The sequence below is a fragment of the Emydura macquarii genome, unplaced genomic scaffold (assembly GCF_026122565.2).
Source record: "Emydura macquarii macquarii isolate MOO-44397 ecotype Brisbane River unplaced genomic scaffold, CSIRO-AGI_Emac_v2 contig_431, whole genome shotgun sequence".
Taxonomy (NCBI): domain Eukaryota; kingdom Metazoa; phylum Chordata; order Testudines; family Chelidae; genus Emydura; species Emydura macquarii.
This window is the reverse complement of record NW_027130568.1, coordinates 4,506,079-4,523,714: the sequence shown is the minus strand read 5'-3', so window position 1 is coordinate 4,523,714 and position 17,636 is coordinate 4,506,079. Positions and strand designations below refer to the sequence as shown.

At 38.9% G+C, this 17,636-nt stretch overlaps 1 protein-coding gene across 2 annotated transcripts in view; it reads left to right on the top strand.

Annotated features, from left to right (window-relative positions):
* The window catches only part of CD226 (CD226 molecule), a 55,021-nt gene extending 39,130 nt beyond the window's left edge, over window positions 1-15,891 (top strand). For both annotated transcript variants that reach the window (XM_067537490.1, XM_067537489.1), the window contains 4 exons: window positions 619-963; window positions 8,965-9,076; window positions 10,680-10,740; window positions 14,441-15,891. In XM_067537490.1, coding sequence (XP_067393591.1) covers window positions 619-963; window positions 8,965-9,076; window positions 10,680-10,740; window positions 14,441-14,575 — 653 coding nt within the window. In that variant the 3' untranslated portion in view covers window positions 14,576-15,891. The remainder of the gene's footprint in view (window positions 1-618; window positions 964-8,964; window positions 9,077-10,679; window positions 10,741-14,440) is intronic.
* Window positions 15,892-17,636: the final 1,745 nt, after the last annotated feature.

Here is a 17,636-nt window from a genome sequence, read left to right as displayed (position 1 = left end):
ACAGGACAGTCAAATATTTAGGTTGTTCTCAGTGGGTGGTATGACGTGGTCTGGGATTTTTTGAGGGGCATAGGTGTTGTGGTTGGAAGAATTTCAGTTTATTAACTGGTATACTGTCTGTAATCTAACTGATGAATATAGATTTAGAAATTTAGAGAGTTGAGGGTTTTTTAGAACATGTGCGGAGAGGTCACAACAGGCAAGTTTTTATTAATCTGGAAAAGAAAAATGTATGTGACTGAAAATAGACTTTTAGGAAGAAAGTTGCATCTCAATCTTAACTTGAGTGTTCCTATAACTTTGTTGTGATTGAAGATTTATTGAAAAATATGGGAAAGTGGGTAACACATTAAAAATAAACGTGAAAATATCTTCGTATCCTGCATTATGGAGGTGCTATATATAATATAGTGTGTGAATGTGTGTATATATGTAATGTGTTACCTTTCAATATTTTAAAATGACCAGAGGTCTTCAAACATCCTTCTGCTCTAAGAAAATTTAATTAGTGTTAACACATGGTATTAGTATGTAAACAGTGATACTTCTTTGAATAGATTGTTCCTCTTAAATGTAATTGTATCAATTATAAACAGTTTTTTGCTTTCCTTTTAACAGATGCTTTTGAGGTACTTGGAACACCAACCATTCATGTTATTACTGAACCAGGGGAAAATGTGACCTTTAAATGTCCTTACAATGTTGGAGGCTCGGTGCAGCAAGTGTTATGGGAAAGGATTAAAGCAGATCGGATGGATACTATAGTCCTGTGTAACTTGTCAGAAGGGAAATCCTATGGATCAGATTACCAGAGGCATGCAATGATAGAATGCGCTACTGCGGAGAGCAACATTCTTGTCATTCAAAATGTTACAGCTTCTGACTCTGGAATTTACCGCTGTCGTTACAGTGAAGCTACTGGTGGAAAGAAAACCCATGTGATGAGTTTGACTGTCACTAGTGGTAAGTGGAGAAGTGAAGTGGTAGACAGTTTCATAGATGGGAACTTTGTGATATGTTAATGTTTTTACTTATATATATTTACCTATATACCTACATATAAATATTGCTAAATAAGTTTCTTACATCACTTTCAAGCTAGCAATATGTCACAAAGAGTGGAAAGTGGTGGTTATTGTGGCTTCCACAACGCTGGGCTGACTTTGAGCCTGGCTGGTCTCTCAGTGTTACTTTACAGCTGTCTCAGGAGATCCAGAGACTGTGTGGGAGGGTGAGAGGATAGTTTGGAACAGGGGAGAGTAGTGAGGAAGAGCTGCCTAAGGTTGGAAAGGAGAGGCTCCAGCTTCATTGAAACTGCACCCTGGGAATTCCCCTAGGTTTATGCCCTAGAGTGCACTACAGTGGGTTCCAGAAGCATGATGCACTCGGGGTTGTAAATATCTGGGATGCTCCCAGAGTGTAGTTTGTCTGGAACTGCAGCATATCAAAAATGACTGCCACAATATGCTTATTAGAGACTTGGTTTACATATATATGTTTTGCATATGAATAGAGTGTTCATACCATCACTATTTTAAACTTCCAGTGTATGCTTGCTGAAGACTACTCATTATCCTAGGAGTGGTCTAAGCACACAGAGCTGATACCCCTACATTGCCCTAATGTGACCTAGCCCTGTCAGGATGAAAAGATAGTTTGGTCACCCTAGCTTCAATACTAATTGTGCTGTTGTTATGGGAATATGGACATGATCACACCTAGTAAACAAGATAGACTATAAAAATAATGTCTTCTAGACCATTGAAGAATTGTTGTGTGATATCAGCCAGGCCTGGCTTTTCACTGGCAATCTGATGGGAAATGCTCCATATTCCATTATCAATGCCCAGGGCCATCCAGTCCACAAAGTGCTTTGCATCACAAAAGGCCTACGCATTGGGATCTCGCTGTCTTGTCTCAGAACTATATAATACAGATGACACGTGCACAGCAAAAATTCAAAATAGGAATTCCTTTGTTTTAAGGACTACTCAATTTTCATAGTCTTTTCATGCTCAGAAAATCCACTATCCACTGAATTTACAGCCAGGAGAGAACACAGTGCCAAGTGTTAACTATGATGTACATGAGATTAAAGACAGTACATGTGGGAATATGGAAACATTTTGTACTGATGGGTTGTAACAGCCTCTTTCTTCCTAGCAGGAAATTTAGCCATTGTGAAAAATGTGACATTCTCCTGGGTATATGTGGACCAACTCACTTTTTATTGCATTTTCCATTCCTCATGATACCTCAGAGCGCCTTTGATGGTCCATTCTAAATAATCATGCTGCAGTTTTGATTTCTACTTTAAATATTCTTTGAAAGAGCGAAGACTCATTTTAGGTTGTTTAGAGTGTGTTTTGAAAGTATAACTCCTCTTGTGCCTTCTAAATTCCAGCTGCTCCAAGTACAAGCCCTCCTGGACTCTGTGGGCACATTTGGGGTGACTAGCCCATGCTAACAGCTGCAGTATGCTACTATTTTTAGTGTGCTAGTTCAATGAGCACTAACATGAGTATGTCTACCTGAGCTGGGAATCCCACCTCTCCCAGCTCAAAGTGTTAGACATAGCCTAGTTTACAATGAAGATGTTTTTTGTAACTGGCAATACAGCAAGCTTATCCTTCAATTTGTGAGCCAAGCTAGGTGCTTTATGGCTTGCACATCCCCAATAGTAAAGATTTTGTAACTGACAATTAGTTGTTAAATCTTTTCTGATGCCTGAGCTAGAACAAAATAAATCCAGCTTATTTTCCTATAGCTGTGTTAATGCTGCAGTGTACAAAAGGAGTAAAATTAGAGAAACAGCTAGGACTGTGGATATACACCTAGATCTGCTGAATTAAACAGTTGTCATTTTAGCTAATCACTTTAGTCACAAAAAGCACATTGTAAGAGGTTTTCATGCCACAAATCCTTCTGTCCTTCTCCTTTGGTTATCAGGTTATTTGTAGACACTTTGGAAGATTGGATAATGTTGATTTGGGGCTTAAGTATTTATGCATAGAGTTAATTATCAAATCATCACTTGAACAATACTGTCCGGATAAGAATACCTTTAAAACACAGGGCAAAGTATTTGTATCAGTGAACTAGTTTAGGTCTCACTTTGGGTATTTCTCCATTGCAGCTGGGAGCGTGCTCCCAATGAGTAAACAGAAACGCTCTAGGTCTACTTGAACTAGTGTGCTAAAGGGAGCAATGTAGCTGCAGATAGTATGGGCGGCCTGCACTACCCCTGGCTACGCTGTTCTTTTTAGTACGTTCGCTCTTGTGTATACGTCCACCTGCACTGGGAAGTCCACTCCCAGCTGCACTGCAATGGAGACTAACCCTTAAGAAGGTGGCTACTCTCTTGAAAGAGAGAGCCACTCCCCCAAACTGTTTCCATTTGCCTGGCTCCCATTTTTGGAGTATTTATTAAACTGAATAATATTGCACCATGAAATTGTAGCATGTGTATTGTATCATATCTTCTCCTGGAAACTCGGTTTAACCACAGCAACACATACAAGTTTCAGTGATGGTTGATCTCACGAAGACGTAAAACCGCTTGTATTTTTTTTTTTGGTATTATTTTTCAAAGCGTGAAATCTAAAAGTTCAAATTGGGTGCAGTTGACAGCAGCAATGTGCCATGGAATCTCTGCCTCTACCATTCAAAAGGACTGTAGGACATTTGTTAGGATATGAATCTATTGTAGGGTACAGGAAATGTAGGATGCTCATGTTAAATATCTTATTTTAACTCTAGATGGCTCACAAGGCATCTTTAAATTGGAAAAGTTGCTGCCAGTTTTTTGTTTTCTATAATTGTTAGAGTGTTTTAATTTCACAAATCTTTGAACTCATTATGTCTAATTACAACTTAAGGTATTTGCAGTCGATGTCATTGCAGCACTAAATAATTTTAAACTAATGAATTAAATCTCTCGGTCTCCTATAAATCATATTGCCACAATGTCTTGCTAAAGATGATCATGTCGTGAAATTAGATACTGGCAATAGTTATCCTTTTAATACCTCCATTAATATGAACTTGCTTTTAATAAGACCTGCAGTTAATGTCATTCGCCTGTCACTGACTGTGGCCTAAACATCTAAATTCTATGTAACAACTCTGCATCCAGCTAAAAGGTACTTTCCATCTGAGCACAAATAAATGTCCAGTCACTGACTAGCCTGTCTGTGTCTTATTCCCTTTGTAAAAAGAAAATTCTGTTAGTAAAAAAAAGACAAACAATGCAATTTATACAACATGACACGTGAATTTACTGAAATTAGTTCTGGAATCTCCTTTGAATCTCTAACCTTTAATTACACTTTGGCATTTATCAAATTACTCTGCATGATCTAAAAATACTTAAATGCTGTCAAGACTCCGGCGGGCTCAGGTTGCTGGGCCAGTAAGAGGAGAAAATCAGGGAGGCAATGGGTTGGATCAGGGCCCGTGAGCACAGCCTGTCCTTCCCATGTTGTCCATACCCTATAGGAAACACCTCCCTTCCCCTGCCTGCTCACCCTGTGTTGCTGCTAGATCCTGCCCTCTGCCTCACTCTGGAAGCAATGGGGTGGGGAGGAAGGGAGGTGCAATCACTATAGCAACAATAGCTCAGGTACAGGATAAAAATCAACCTGCAGCCAAGAGTGGCTGCTGGGGAATGTTAGATGGGTGGGAAACAGGAGGCAAGTCCTTCAATCAGCGGGGGCCTTCTTGTTACTCTTCTGGTATTGGGTGGGGAGGTGCTAGTAGTAGGAGTTCACCTTCTGCAGCAGGCTGTGTGAGGGAGGGAGGGAGGGAGTGGGAGGCAAGGCTATTGTAGAAAGAGAAGAGTGAAGAGATATGAACTGAGTGGAATTAGTTCCTCTCCCTCACCTTAGAATCCTAGATGAATGGGTGTGTCTGTAGGACTTTTAGGAGCTAACAAAACCCCTTTCCCTAATCATGAGTATGCATATAGTGCTTTTTTTCCCCTCTCTCTCTCTCATTTGCACACTAAGCTGTTCCAGCTGTGTGTTAGCATATTGTATGTACCTCCAGCAAGGCATATAACAGGTTACAACAAGCTCCTTATAGTGCAATTCTCTCATTTAGTCACAATCCATTGCAACTGTCTAGCCTATCAGTGTTTCCTTCTCAAAACAACAGTCAGCGTGCTGAGGGTTGAAAGACTTCACCCATAAAATTTCCTGAATCCCATGAAGAAAATGTCAATGCAACAAAACTGTTTTTTTGTCCAACACTTAAGGGAAACGGGCCTGGCCTTTACAACAGATGTAATAGTCTCCCATCAGCTAAGTGACTTTCATGAGAAGACAGGAGTTAGAGACAAGTGACAAGTCTGACTTGTAGACATTGTTTGTGACATCTTGAAAGGTCATTAGTTACAGTAGGGTTTGGTATATTTACAAAAACAAAAGCAGCAAGGGGGCATAATTCACTTCATCTGAGAAAAGGCAAAAGGGCTTCTAGGCATTATTTTTGCTTCTAATGCAAAATCTATAGGTTTGTCTTATCCAAATTTAGCCAATAAGCTGGTAATTACCATGTTCAAACTCTCATAAATCAGAGATGAGACCAACCGGATAACACTGGAGCCAAAACTCCAAGTTTTTGAGGGGAGTTTTCTGATTTGAATTCCCCTTACAGAGATGGGATTCAGTTCAGAAGTGTAGAGATTGATCCAGATCTACCCTTTCCTGAACGGTGAGGGGATTTGTATTTGATGTTCTGGTGCAAATAATATTAAAATGCTCTATTTTAGCTAAGCACCTAATATGTAAACATGTTTGATCTTCTCTCTTAAAGGGCAATCTTTTATTTGTTTGTTTCTGTAATTGCCTGTGTATATTTAGACAATCCTTATGATGTAAAGACTGATTAATGCTGTATAATACCTTGGAAGGAATACACCATTTCTTCTTCTCTTTTGTCATTATAAGAATGTGACAACCAAACTCAGGCTCAAAACACAAGCCAGGGGCTTTTATATGTGCTTACAATATGAAAATCTCCAGCTCTTATAGTCAGTCAGAATGCTGTAATGTCCCGTGTCTCTTCAGCAATATAAACATTTGAGTTTTCTTTCTTTCCTGTAGAATAATATTGAAATTAAAGCATGGGGTCTTTGTGTGGCTAGTATTTGCTCTGCAGTTTCCTGAGTGCACATTAGCATTAAAGAGAAGTTAATGAACAAGTTACACCCTCTATCCATGGTAGCCATTAACCACTGTCAACTTATTTTGTCCTCCTCCAAATCTCTCCTAAGGATTCATCTCTGCTATGATGCCCACAGAACACAGCCCTCTGGTAATGGTTAAGCAGGTGGCAAATTGTTATTACTGCTACTGATTGGCTTGTGTCAGGGCATTTAGCTAGTCCCTGGTTAAACACACTCATATTATTGCTACCTTCCCCATCATCTGCCTGCTTGTCTGTTTCTTGTCTGTTTGTCTCTTACTTTGTGTCTGTAGGGTGCCTAGGACAAGTAGGACCTACCCTGGTTTAGTCATCTAGGGTCAGTAATGCAAATAATAAATTCTAATGACAAAATGATGTATGGCAAGGGTTCTCAAGCTCGTCAGTAACATGGGCCAGACCTTAACAGAGAGTTTCTCTCATTATCCACTCTCCTGCCATTTTCAATTACTTAATGCCTCTGTGGCAATTACAGCAATTGCGTACATGGAAAAAAATATTAGGAAAGCTCTTCAGCTGTCTTTTAATGCATTGTAACAGATGGAAACAAGGAGGAGAGACAACACTATGTGATCAACCATGGTTTCCTGGATCACTGTTTGAGAACAGATGTTATATAGTAGAATAGAACAGTCAGTATATGAAAAGTTCCCATTTTTGACAAACAAGGCATTTACCTTTCTCACCCCATGTCCTCTTTAGTGTTCATTACTTTCATTTCTGTATCACATCAGAATTTGATGACAGTAACCTTGTTCATTTACTTTGTGCTAGAGCCTACTCTTTATGTGCACCAAGGTAAAAGAAGTAGAAGAAATGTGGCAAACAGCTAGCTCCTCCCTAGCAGGTCTCACACTTCAACCCCTTGTAGCGGGCCAGCAAGTCCCCAGTAACCCTGTCTCCCCTTGGTGGTACCTTGCTCCAGCTTCCTTCTGCTGGCTGGGGTCAGGGGTTTTCTCCTGCTGTAGCGGCAGAGAGGCACTGTCTCCTGGCCAGGGGGGTTTCCCCTCCAGCCTTCTGACAGCTTCCTCCTCCTGTGCTTCTTCCCCCTCCATTTAGGGAAGACAGGGTTTAAGTACACCTGGAGTAGCCCTTCATTGGTCCAGGTGTCTCTAATTGCCCTGCAATCATCTCTCCCCTGCTTGCAGGAGAAAGGGTTTTTGGCTTTCTAGGGCTCACACTCTGGCCCTGGTATGCCCTTTTGAGGCCCCCTGGCCTCATTTTATCACAGAAAGTATAAGGGAGCATTTTCTTCCTATGCAAATAGCTCTCACCACTCAGGTGGGCTGGGTGGTATGCCTCTTAGCACACTGACTGGAACATTGTGGATCCTGGCGTCTGATGTGTAGGAGGTGAGACTAGCTGGCTAATGTATATGCTGCTATTAATAGCTAGTGTTATTTGGGTGTGTATCTAGCTCCTGCTCATAGAAGCAGGAAGTCATGCGCTGTGGTGGGCTGCACAAAAGCTGCTTAGAAGTTTTGTGGTTTAACATTTTTTTTCCTCCTCCTGCTAATCAAAATCAGTATCAAGGAGAGAGAAAATCTTCTCAATATAACTATTGTGTGTTGTAAACAGTACCGAAGAGGGATGGTTGTAGGCCTGAAGTACTGGACTGAGATTCAAGATATTTAGGTTCTGTTCCTGGCTCTGCCACAGAATTTTTGGGTGGCCTTGGGCAAGTCACTTCCGTTTTCCCATCTTTAAAATGGGGATAATCGCTTCTTGTCCATCAGAAGTGTTGTGAAAATATATTGATTAATATTTGTGCTGCTCAGATGAAGGCAACTATATAAATAGATTGTGTTCAGAGCAGTCCCAGCATTGGAGGAGTACAAATGTGTCTTAAAGACATCTTTGTCCCCTCTAGTTGGCCATTCTGAGTGCTCCTTGGCTACTTTTGGGGATGGTCCAGTAATTTTTTTTGAGAAACAAAATCCAAACATTTCAAGGCAAGCAAAGTCTAATGTAATTTGACTTGTTTAAATGCTTCCCACCTTGGTTATGGGTCTCAGAAAGTGTCTTTGTTTAACTAGTATAACAGATGAATAGGTTCTCCAAAGTTTCTTCAAACAAAAGCCTCAGGATATGGAATTTGTCATAGGTTAAGAGGACACGTTGTGGAAATGCTTGTTAAAACAGTTTCCCCTATAGTTAGCATAGGAAATAACTGGTATGATTGCGTAGTAGTATCTGTTGGCAAACACTGACAATGTAATGGTCACTATCACAACATTTTGGGACTCTGAAGAGATGACAAACCTATTGGTTATTTTGAGTCATGAGGCCCAGGGGCTGAGCATTCAGAGATTGTTGGACTGCTTGCTTAGGATAATCTCTGTAGAATAAAATCATAGGCCATCTCTGGTTCTGCAATAACTTTCACATGACTGGCATGCAATATTTTTATTGTTTCTACCTCAAGAGATCTTGTCCGTGTTATCAGACTCTGATTTCCTCAATGAGGTAAAAAATGAGGCGTGTGATGCATGATTTAGTCCCTATCTCTGTATTGTGCTCTCTCATCTTTTGTTATATCAACGTAAACTCTGCTGAGAGCCCCAGTTTAGGGAAGCAAAGGTAACAGTGAAGAGTTGTTCTTGAGGCTTGAGGGGAGGGATGGAGGACCTGTCTCATTTTCCCCTTTAGTTTTTACTGAATATGTTTTTATCCATTAACTGTTCATTTGAACCTTAGTGGGGCACCAAGAATTCCTGCTTCTTCAAACTATTGATTATCTTTATTATCATTATCTTCTAGCAACTTTGGATCATCACTGGAATATTTTGCTCATTGCTGGAGGGGCTGCTGCTTCATTATTACTACTGGTAACCATACTGATCATCAGCATCACAGTTGTTCATCGTAGAAAGTAAGTAGAGTAACGAATCCATTTCCTTAACTACACTAAGTAGCTCTAAAAGTCTCAAGGACCTCATATTAGATAGTCTCCAGTTGATATAACTGTTAATTTTCTAACATCCTCTCATCGACTCATAGACTTTAAGGTCAGAAGGGACCATTATGATCATCTAGTCTGACCTTCTGCACAATGCAGGCCACGGAATCTCATCCACCCACTCCTGTAATAGACCCCTAACCTATGACTGAGTTATTGAAGTTCTCAAGGTACAGAAAATTCACCAGCAAGTGACCTATGCCCCACACTGCAGAGGAAGATGAAACCCACCCCCAGGGTCTCCACCAATCTGTCTTGGGGGAAATTCCTTCTCAACCCTAAATATGGCAAACAGCTAAACCCTGAGCATGTGGGCAAAACTCATCAGCCAAACACCCAGAAAGAATTCTCTGTAGTAACTCGGAACCCACCCTCATCTAACATCCCATCACAGACCATTGGGCATATTTACTGATAATAGTCAAAGATCGGTTCATTTCCAAATTAGGCTGTCCCATCATACCATCCCCTCCATAAATTTATCAAGCTCAGTCTTGAAGTCAGCTAGGTTTTTTGCTCCCACTGTTCCCCTTGGAAGGCTGTTCCAGAATTTCACTCCTCTGATGGTTAGAAACTTTTGTCTAATTTCAAATCTAAACTTCCTCATGGCCAGTTTATATCCATTAGTTCTTAAGTCCTCTTTAGAACTGGTTTTAAAAAATGGGGTGTGGAAATGTATCAATTCCTTAAAATTCACCCCTTTGATTTAAAATCTGAAATGTCAAAACTTGGAAAATAATGATGCTATAACTGGCTGAAAAAAAATGTGACTGTTTCAAGATTCTTTTTTTCAATTTTTAATTTCAAATTTTGAAAAATTTCAGCAAGTTCTAATCTTCATGCTTCTTTGAAATGTTTATATGGCATAAACCACAACTGGCACACTCTGTGATTACATGTTAAGGGATTAGGTTCTGAATTTGTCATTCCGCATGTGAATGGCCACACCAAATTTACTGTATCACCTATTGAACGACTAAAAGAGGTTACACCTAGATTTTATGTTTTTGGTTTTTGTTGAAGTGGCAAAAACAACAGCAACAACAAAATAATACCCACCCCCTCCAAAAAAAGCATTTTTAGAAAAAAGGTGGTTTTAGCTAATTGACAAATATGTCTTTACATTCACCTGAAAAGTAGTGAGTTGTTTTTTTAATGCATTTATCATTTGTTATGCTCCAACTTTGTGCTCCACCTTATATGAGACAAAGTCAGTCTCTGCCCCAATGAGATTATAGTCTATGAATCAGATACATAAATACCAAACTGTCCAGAGGAGAGACTGTTTGGAGTTGTTCTTTCTTTCGGTTTGAGTAAGAAGGTTAAACCAGCCCCCCCATTATCTCTCTGATTTCTAGTTCTACCTGGGAAGCAAAATCCCAAGATTTTTAGATGGCCTTTTTTGGGTATTATTTTTGTACTAATATTTTAACGGGTCTGTGGTGTTAGAATTACTCTGCTAACCTATTTAAATGTGTGTTCCACTGTAACATTCCTGATGCATGTGTGTCACCAGAAGGAAGAGGAGGAGGATCATGATGGCTGTATCAAAAGCCCTGTACTCTACTCAGATCCGGGTAAGACTGGCCAAAGAATTACTTGTTTTTTGCAGGAATTTTTCAATGTCTTTCTTTTTTGAGAAATTTAAATATGATCACATGAAAACAGTACTTTCTGCAGTTCATGATTTAAATTATACTCTTACCACTGGTGCATTTTTTCACCATCTCCCTGAAATATGCTTAAATTTGTAAAAGACAGCATGGCCTAGTGGTCTGAGCCCTGATCCAGGCACCAAGCATTCCTGAGTTCTAATTCTTCCTATTGGCCAGTCATGCATCCACCATTTTCAAGTCAGTGGGAACCGCAGGTGCTCAGCAATTCTCAAAATCAGGCCTTGTATTTAGTGTTCTAAATATGGATCTATGGGCTTGACCTTGAGCTCCCAAGTTTGAAAATTTGATTTTAATACTTTTTCTGATTTTTTCTCCCTTGAATAAAAATGGATTGCTAGCTTAAGAAGAATGTTGCAAGGGTTAGTTAATATTTGTTGAGGACATTGACAGTGTTAAACATCAAAGTGCTAACTATTTTGGTAGTAATCATTCTGTGATATAAGATGGTCAATATGGTCACAAAGAATTTACCTTTGGGCTTGAAAGGTATTTATCTTTGGGCTTTACCCATCATTCCTCCATATGCTGCATGAACGTTCAATTTTGGAAACTAAAGATAACATTGGTTCATTCTATCATTTTATACCTCTTGCGTTTGTCTTAAAAGTAATACCTACACATAGTGCATATATATGCAGGACTTCTGCTGTGGGAGAAGTGTAACAGGAGCACTTAGGTGCTATGTTTGGGGGTGAGATGAGATGTGAGTTGTTCAGCTGGGACCACAGAGATCATGCTACTGATTTGAGAACAGATTTTTCTGTTTGATTATTGATTAAAGTTTTTTTTTTATTACCCTTTATTTTCAAATCTTAATATCTATAAAGAAGAAAAGTTAGTTGTTTTCCAAACTCTCTAGTATTTGCGAAGTTGATCTATGATTTGTTTTTTTGCTTTTGGTTCATAAGCATATGTAACAATAAGGAAAAAGCTCTTTTTAATTTACTAGGAGTTGTGATGCTTGGTATAGAGATAATGTTTTTCTCATTGGTTCCCCTAAGCTTCTATATGTAAAATAGAAGCAAAAATGTTACCATGTGTGTGATACAAATAGCCTGACTACACAATATCTTGTTGTTCATTTATTCTAATTTTGTAGGAAAGATACACAGTTTTCAGAGGTTTCCCTCATTGTGTTCTTTGGGGGTGGGACCCAAACTAATACGTAAGACTTTTTAGAAATGTATTTTCCTTATAGTAATATAATACATTTATATATAATAATAATAATGATAATATAATCTTTATAGAGCCCTAAGGGTGCTAAGGTGAGGGATTGGGTGCCAACTTAATTCTGCTCCTGCCTTTCCTCTCCTTCCTTCTTCATTGACCTCAGTCCTGACTCCTGAGGCCACCTTTGCCATCTTCTTCCCTGAGTACTCTGTAACCTTTCTCAATGGGTATGGTAGTCTCTGACTTCTCCTCCCAGTCACCAGTTTGTACATGGAGCTACTCCAAGTTGCATGGTAGAGATTTCTTTAAACCCCATCTGCACGCCTAGTCTTGGCTGCATCCCTTCTATATAATATTGACTAGAAGAAGGGTGAAGCAGGTTGTAATGGGAATACAAGCCTCAGGGAAACCACTGCACTCAGAAATCCTCCCTTCTTCTGTGACAATGAGCCCTAATGGGCCCTGTCCCCTGTGCTGATCTGTAGGAACTACCTAGTTCATAAAGCAATTAATGCACGAGGAAACGCTAGTGTTCTAAGATTGGAGGAACTTTGCAGTTGTTTTCACCTGTCATCTACTGTATCCCATTTGAAATTATTCAAAAAGTATTTCTCAAATACGTCTCACAGACTAGTTTCGCCTGCTACTTAATCCTGTAATGGAGGGTTAATAACCCTGTGTTTGTGACGAAAAAGTTTGAAGTTTTTTGGTTTGTTTTTTGTCTTGGATATGAGTGAGCCTTAGCAACTCCATCTGCTCATTTCTTTTTACCACTTACCACTTTAAATACTCTGAGCCAGATCCTCAGCTGGGTGTAAATCTGTGGAGCTCCATTGAAGTTGGTGGGCCTATACTGATTTACACTGCATAAGAGGGGATTTTGGAGAGGAGTCTCAAGTGTGGTGTAGAAAGAATGGCTGAAAGTACATTTGGCAGCTAGAAATGACCGAATGAAGGTGATTTGCATTGGAGAAGGGCAGGCATGTATGTTGGGATGGCTTGCCAGATAGAAGGGGAGAATAAAACATGCTTCTCCTTACATCTCTTTGTTCATTGCTATCCTTCATCCCTTCCATTTTAAGCTTGCTCTCCAGTCCTCCAACCCTTCTTCCACTCCATTTCTCAAGTCATGGTGTAGCAGGTGAGGAGGTGGAACCACCACAAGAGCACCCTGTCAGTCTCCATCTTGTTTCAAAATTATGTGATCAGTCAGAACCACTTTGCAATCAGGATAATCTGTAGCTGGGCATCCTATTTAGCTGCTTCCATCTGAATGATTTCTTAGCTTATACACAAAGAGCAGTTCCACCTGTCTTTTAATCAATTCTGTTTAGTTTAATAATAATAAAAATACTGATGTCACTATCTTTGTTGCCTGCTAGACACCAAAAGAGTTTAAGATTAATAGCAACTCACAGGAGTATGGTGAACATAAATATTTAAATTATTGTGAGGTACTCATATATTACAATAATGAAGGCCATATAAGTACATAAGATAGCGTCTGAGAACATACTTTGAACTATAGATGCAGCTCTTTTCTCAGAGATCTACAGGAAAATTAAGAGGAGCCATTCTCAGGGGGAAATAACCTGCCTATTACCTTAAGAAAACAGAGCCTTTAAGGTTGAACTGATTTGAATAGAAGCTGACATCCAAAATGTGGCATTTTTGATGTTTATAATAGACCAGTCAAATATTTGTGAATTATTTTCCAGTTCTGCTTGCCTATGCACTTCCAGAGAGGACTGGGCTAAAATACCGTAAGATAAGTTGTGTTCCTTGCTTGAATGGGAACAAGATTAATTGCCTTTTATTGCTATATGGGATCAGAGTACTTCGCATGGACAAATAAAAAATATATATGCTGCTCAGAATCTACACATAGAAACACAACATACTGGAGATCTTGAGAGAAATCCTGGCATGAAATTTCCAGGCCTGTTTGGTAGACCTATGGGGGCTCCTCCAAACTTTTGTATTAATTTATGTTTTAAGGAATATATTTGAATATTTCCCCCAAAATAAATGTGTGTCTGAAAATTTTAATGATGAGAAAATTTACTAAAACTTCTTAAAGTTCTAATGTTTTGAGAAAACTGCAGAACTTTTTGAAATGTTCAGAATATTAAAAATACCAATTTGTTTCTGCTTTCCCCTACTATCTCTGTTCTTTCCAAATGTAACTTCACTAGTGCATTATCTTCTAGTGCTGTGCGTGAACTCTGGGCTCAGTGCTATTTACATGCTCATCTCAGCCTCAAGTCAAAAGTACTAAACAGCTTCTCTTCATTTTTCTGACATTCCTATCACTATTATACTGAAGGCATCCAAAGCCCAAAGATTAACTAAAGTGTCCCTTTCTACTGACCCACTGATTTGCAGTTCACTGGTGACATATTTTTAAAATTGCTTTATATTCTTCTAGCCCTCTAACAGTTATGGAAGATCCAACTTTCGTGGCACACCAAACATCAGAAGAGAAGTGTCAGCATCTGAGCAGAAGGATGAGATTTATGTCAACTACAGAGATGTCTCACGCAAACCTAAGAGGAGAACATGAGTTTCCTTCTTTTGTCTGAATGAAGTAACCAAAGTACAAGTACAGACCAAATGTCTTAGACTTTATTCTCTTTGTATCAGCTTGACCTCTATATTTTTAGTCTCATCAGCTAAGTGACTTTGATTTATCAGTGCAGGAAGAGATTATTTGTTTGTCTATAATTTACATCTTCCAAGACTCTAACTACATTTTAAGCAATCCATTTTGTCAGGGAGGAAAGAAATAAATTGTGGGGCCCAATTCAAGCCCATGTCAGTGGAGTTGCATCTGCTTATACCAAGTCTGAATTTGTTTCTGAAAGTTTATATGAACGAGTGAGTAAGGCAGTGAGACAATGTGTTCTTTTCTGTCTAGATCCAGGTATTTAACATCTCCAGTGGCACTCACATTCAAAGCTTTATAGAGTGGTAGCAGAATGAAACTATTTTTGCCTATTAGTGACATAATACCTGCAGTGAAGTGCAATTCAGCTGATGAGATCAAATACGTCAGGCTTTCTGCTGCCTAGAATAAGAAGGGTTCACAGGAGCTTACCCTCCCTCCATCTGCATGGCCACACAAGATGTTCAAGCAGTCACTCAGGTCCTCATGGTTTGAGGAGAGTCTGGCCTTGAGGTACATCAGGTGAAAACAAACCACAAAGACTCAGTCACTGGCAGGTTATATTTAATAATAATTTATTATCAGGTTTGGTTGCACCAAAAAAAAAAAAAAATAAATAAAATAAAATAAATGAGAACAAGGAGGATACATGAATAAATGAGGCAAAGCAGAAGAGAAGCATGATTAAGAACACTTACAAAATGATACGTATACATACACATACATATATGTGTACATATTCTGCAGGAACCTACAGGAGAAAACGCACAAAAATAGAAAGAAAGAAAACCAGAAGGCAGACCTGAGCATTAGGGTCTACGCATCCTGTTGGCCCTTTAGACGAGTGCTTTTAGTGGAATGTCTCTAGGAGTGTGCAGGACAGTCACTTTAACATGAGAGAGGAATCCAGGTAAGTGAGTGCTATCATGGAGACTAATAGTCGCATATGACTGCATACTATAATGCCTCAACATACGGTATACTGTATGTCAGGCTGATTAGTTATTTCTGCTTGGCCTGGTACTCCCTTTCTCTTTTAACATTAGTGAAAGTGTTCTTGAACTTCAATATTTCTAGAAAGAGGGAAAAAAGCGATATCATTTTTCCTAAACATTAGTTACAGTCCCACTTAGTCTGGCTGGTTAAGAGCATTGACAGGAGCCTGAAAACTAAAAGCACATTTTACTTAACCTCCAACAGATGACTGTTTTCATGTGAATGAGAAAACAGTGATCCAGATTTTTCTGTTCATTATGTGGAGATGGGTGTTCCAAGCTACTGGAGAGATCACAGCATTGTGCAGTTTCCCTACTCGTCAGCTAAACTGAAGAAGTGCTGTAAGACTAAAAAAATCATTCAAAACCTTGCACTGAAGAGTTTCACCGTTCACCATTTTGAACACCGTTAGAAAAACATCTCTCTTTTTTTTGGATCTGTGTACTCTGTAACAAATACCTATACACATTACAATGGGTGCTTTTTTCCCTCATCTACTGAAGGATTTAGGAAATGATAGCACATGAACCATGACATTGATGAGAATACACAGAAATGTATTATTAATCAGTTGGGGTTTGTTTGTTTGTTTTTTACCTGAGTTATCAAATGTCTTACCAGATCATTGTAAATTGTGCACAGTATTAAAAGGAGAACCCTGTATCCGTGGGCCTTTTCCCTAATCTAGATCTGGTGATCCCATTTATATTCAAATGCCAAGCAGCTAATATAATTAATTCCATTAGATTTAAGTTTCCTAATCAGAGCTCTCGATGTTTCCAGATACATAAACCACAAAGTTGGTCATGCCCACCTATTTTTTAGAGGCAGAGTCTTTACTTGTAGTGCATCCATACTAGTTTATATACACTAGAGAGTTGTTTCTACTGAGGGTGAAAAGAGGGTTTGGTTTTGTTTGAGGCTTAAATAGTTATTGTTTCAATCTAATTTGGTTTGTTTCTGGTAAGTGTCCTTGATGTTTCCTTGACATAGTATCTGAGGTCACTATAACATTTCTGTGTATATTTTTCCAAAATTGTATATTTTCCAGGTTTAAAAATCTATACTGTACATCTTGGCATTTTATTGAATCTATTTTAATTCAGATTCCATAGATGTTTTGCTTCGATGAAGACAGTACACGGGGAAAATTGTGTCAACACATTCACACGTAGCATAATAAAAGTAATATATTACTCCTTTCTGATAAACAGACCAAGCAAGAGCTTAATTTTGTACTTTGTAATTATCATAAAGCCATCTCAGTGAACAGCAGCTGAACCCATGATGAAACCATTTAAAAAAAAAATGAAGTAACCTTGTTAATGTCCCAAAAGGGCAGCAAACTCAGTAAGTTACAAACATGTCTTACAACTCAAGAGCCTGGCTTTGAGATATATGCACACATTGTCATTAATAAATCAACATTGCCAATGGATAGTTTCTTTTCTAAGTATAGGGGAAAATGTGGATACCACTGTGGGGCAACTTTGGCCTGTGCTGATATTTTTTAATGACGATCACTCTAGGTGACGCTTCCAAGCACGGCAGCAGAGGAATGGTCTTTTAAACCTCTTAAATGTATAATGCGTGTTGATGGAGGGACTGTCTATGTCAAAATTTGCATTGTTTTAAATGAGTGTTCTGGGTACCCAAGATGAAGTCAGACAGTTCATAGGATGCTAGTTATGAGTTAGATGTTCAAATTCAGAATTTCACATACGAATGATAAAAAGGCCAAATTACATCCTTCACAAATGTAAGAAATGCAGTTCCTTTTGCAGGTGCTTATTTCCTCCAGAGCAAAATTACCCAACTGAACTTTGCAATCTTTTTTGAACAGTAAAATAGCAATGATGAAAATAATGATTGAAATATGTGTGAGTGCTCTCTACCGCTTGCCCATACAATGTCATACAAAGATAACAATAAGCCCCAAACAGCAGCCAGATTATGGCATTTA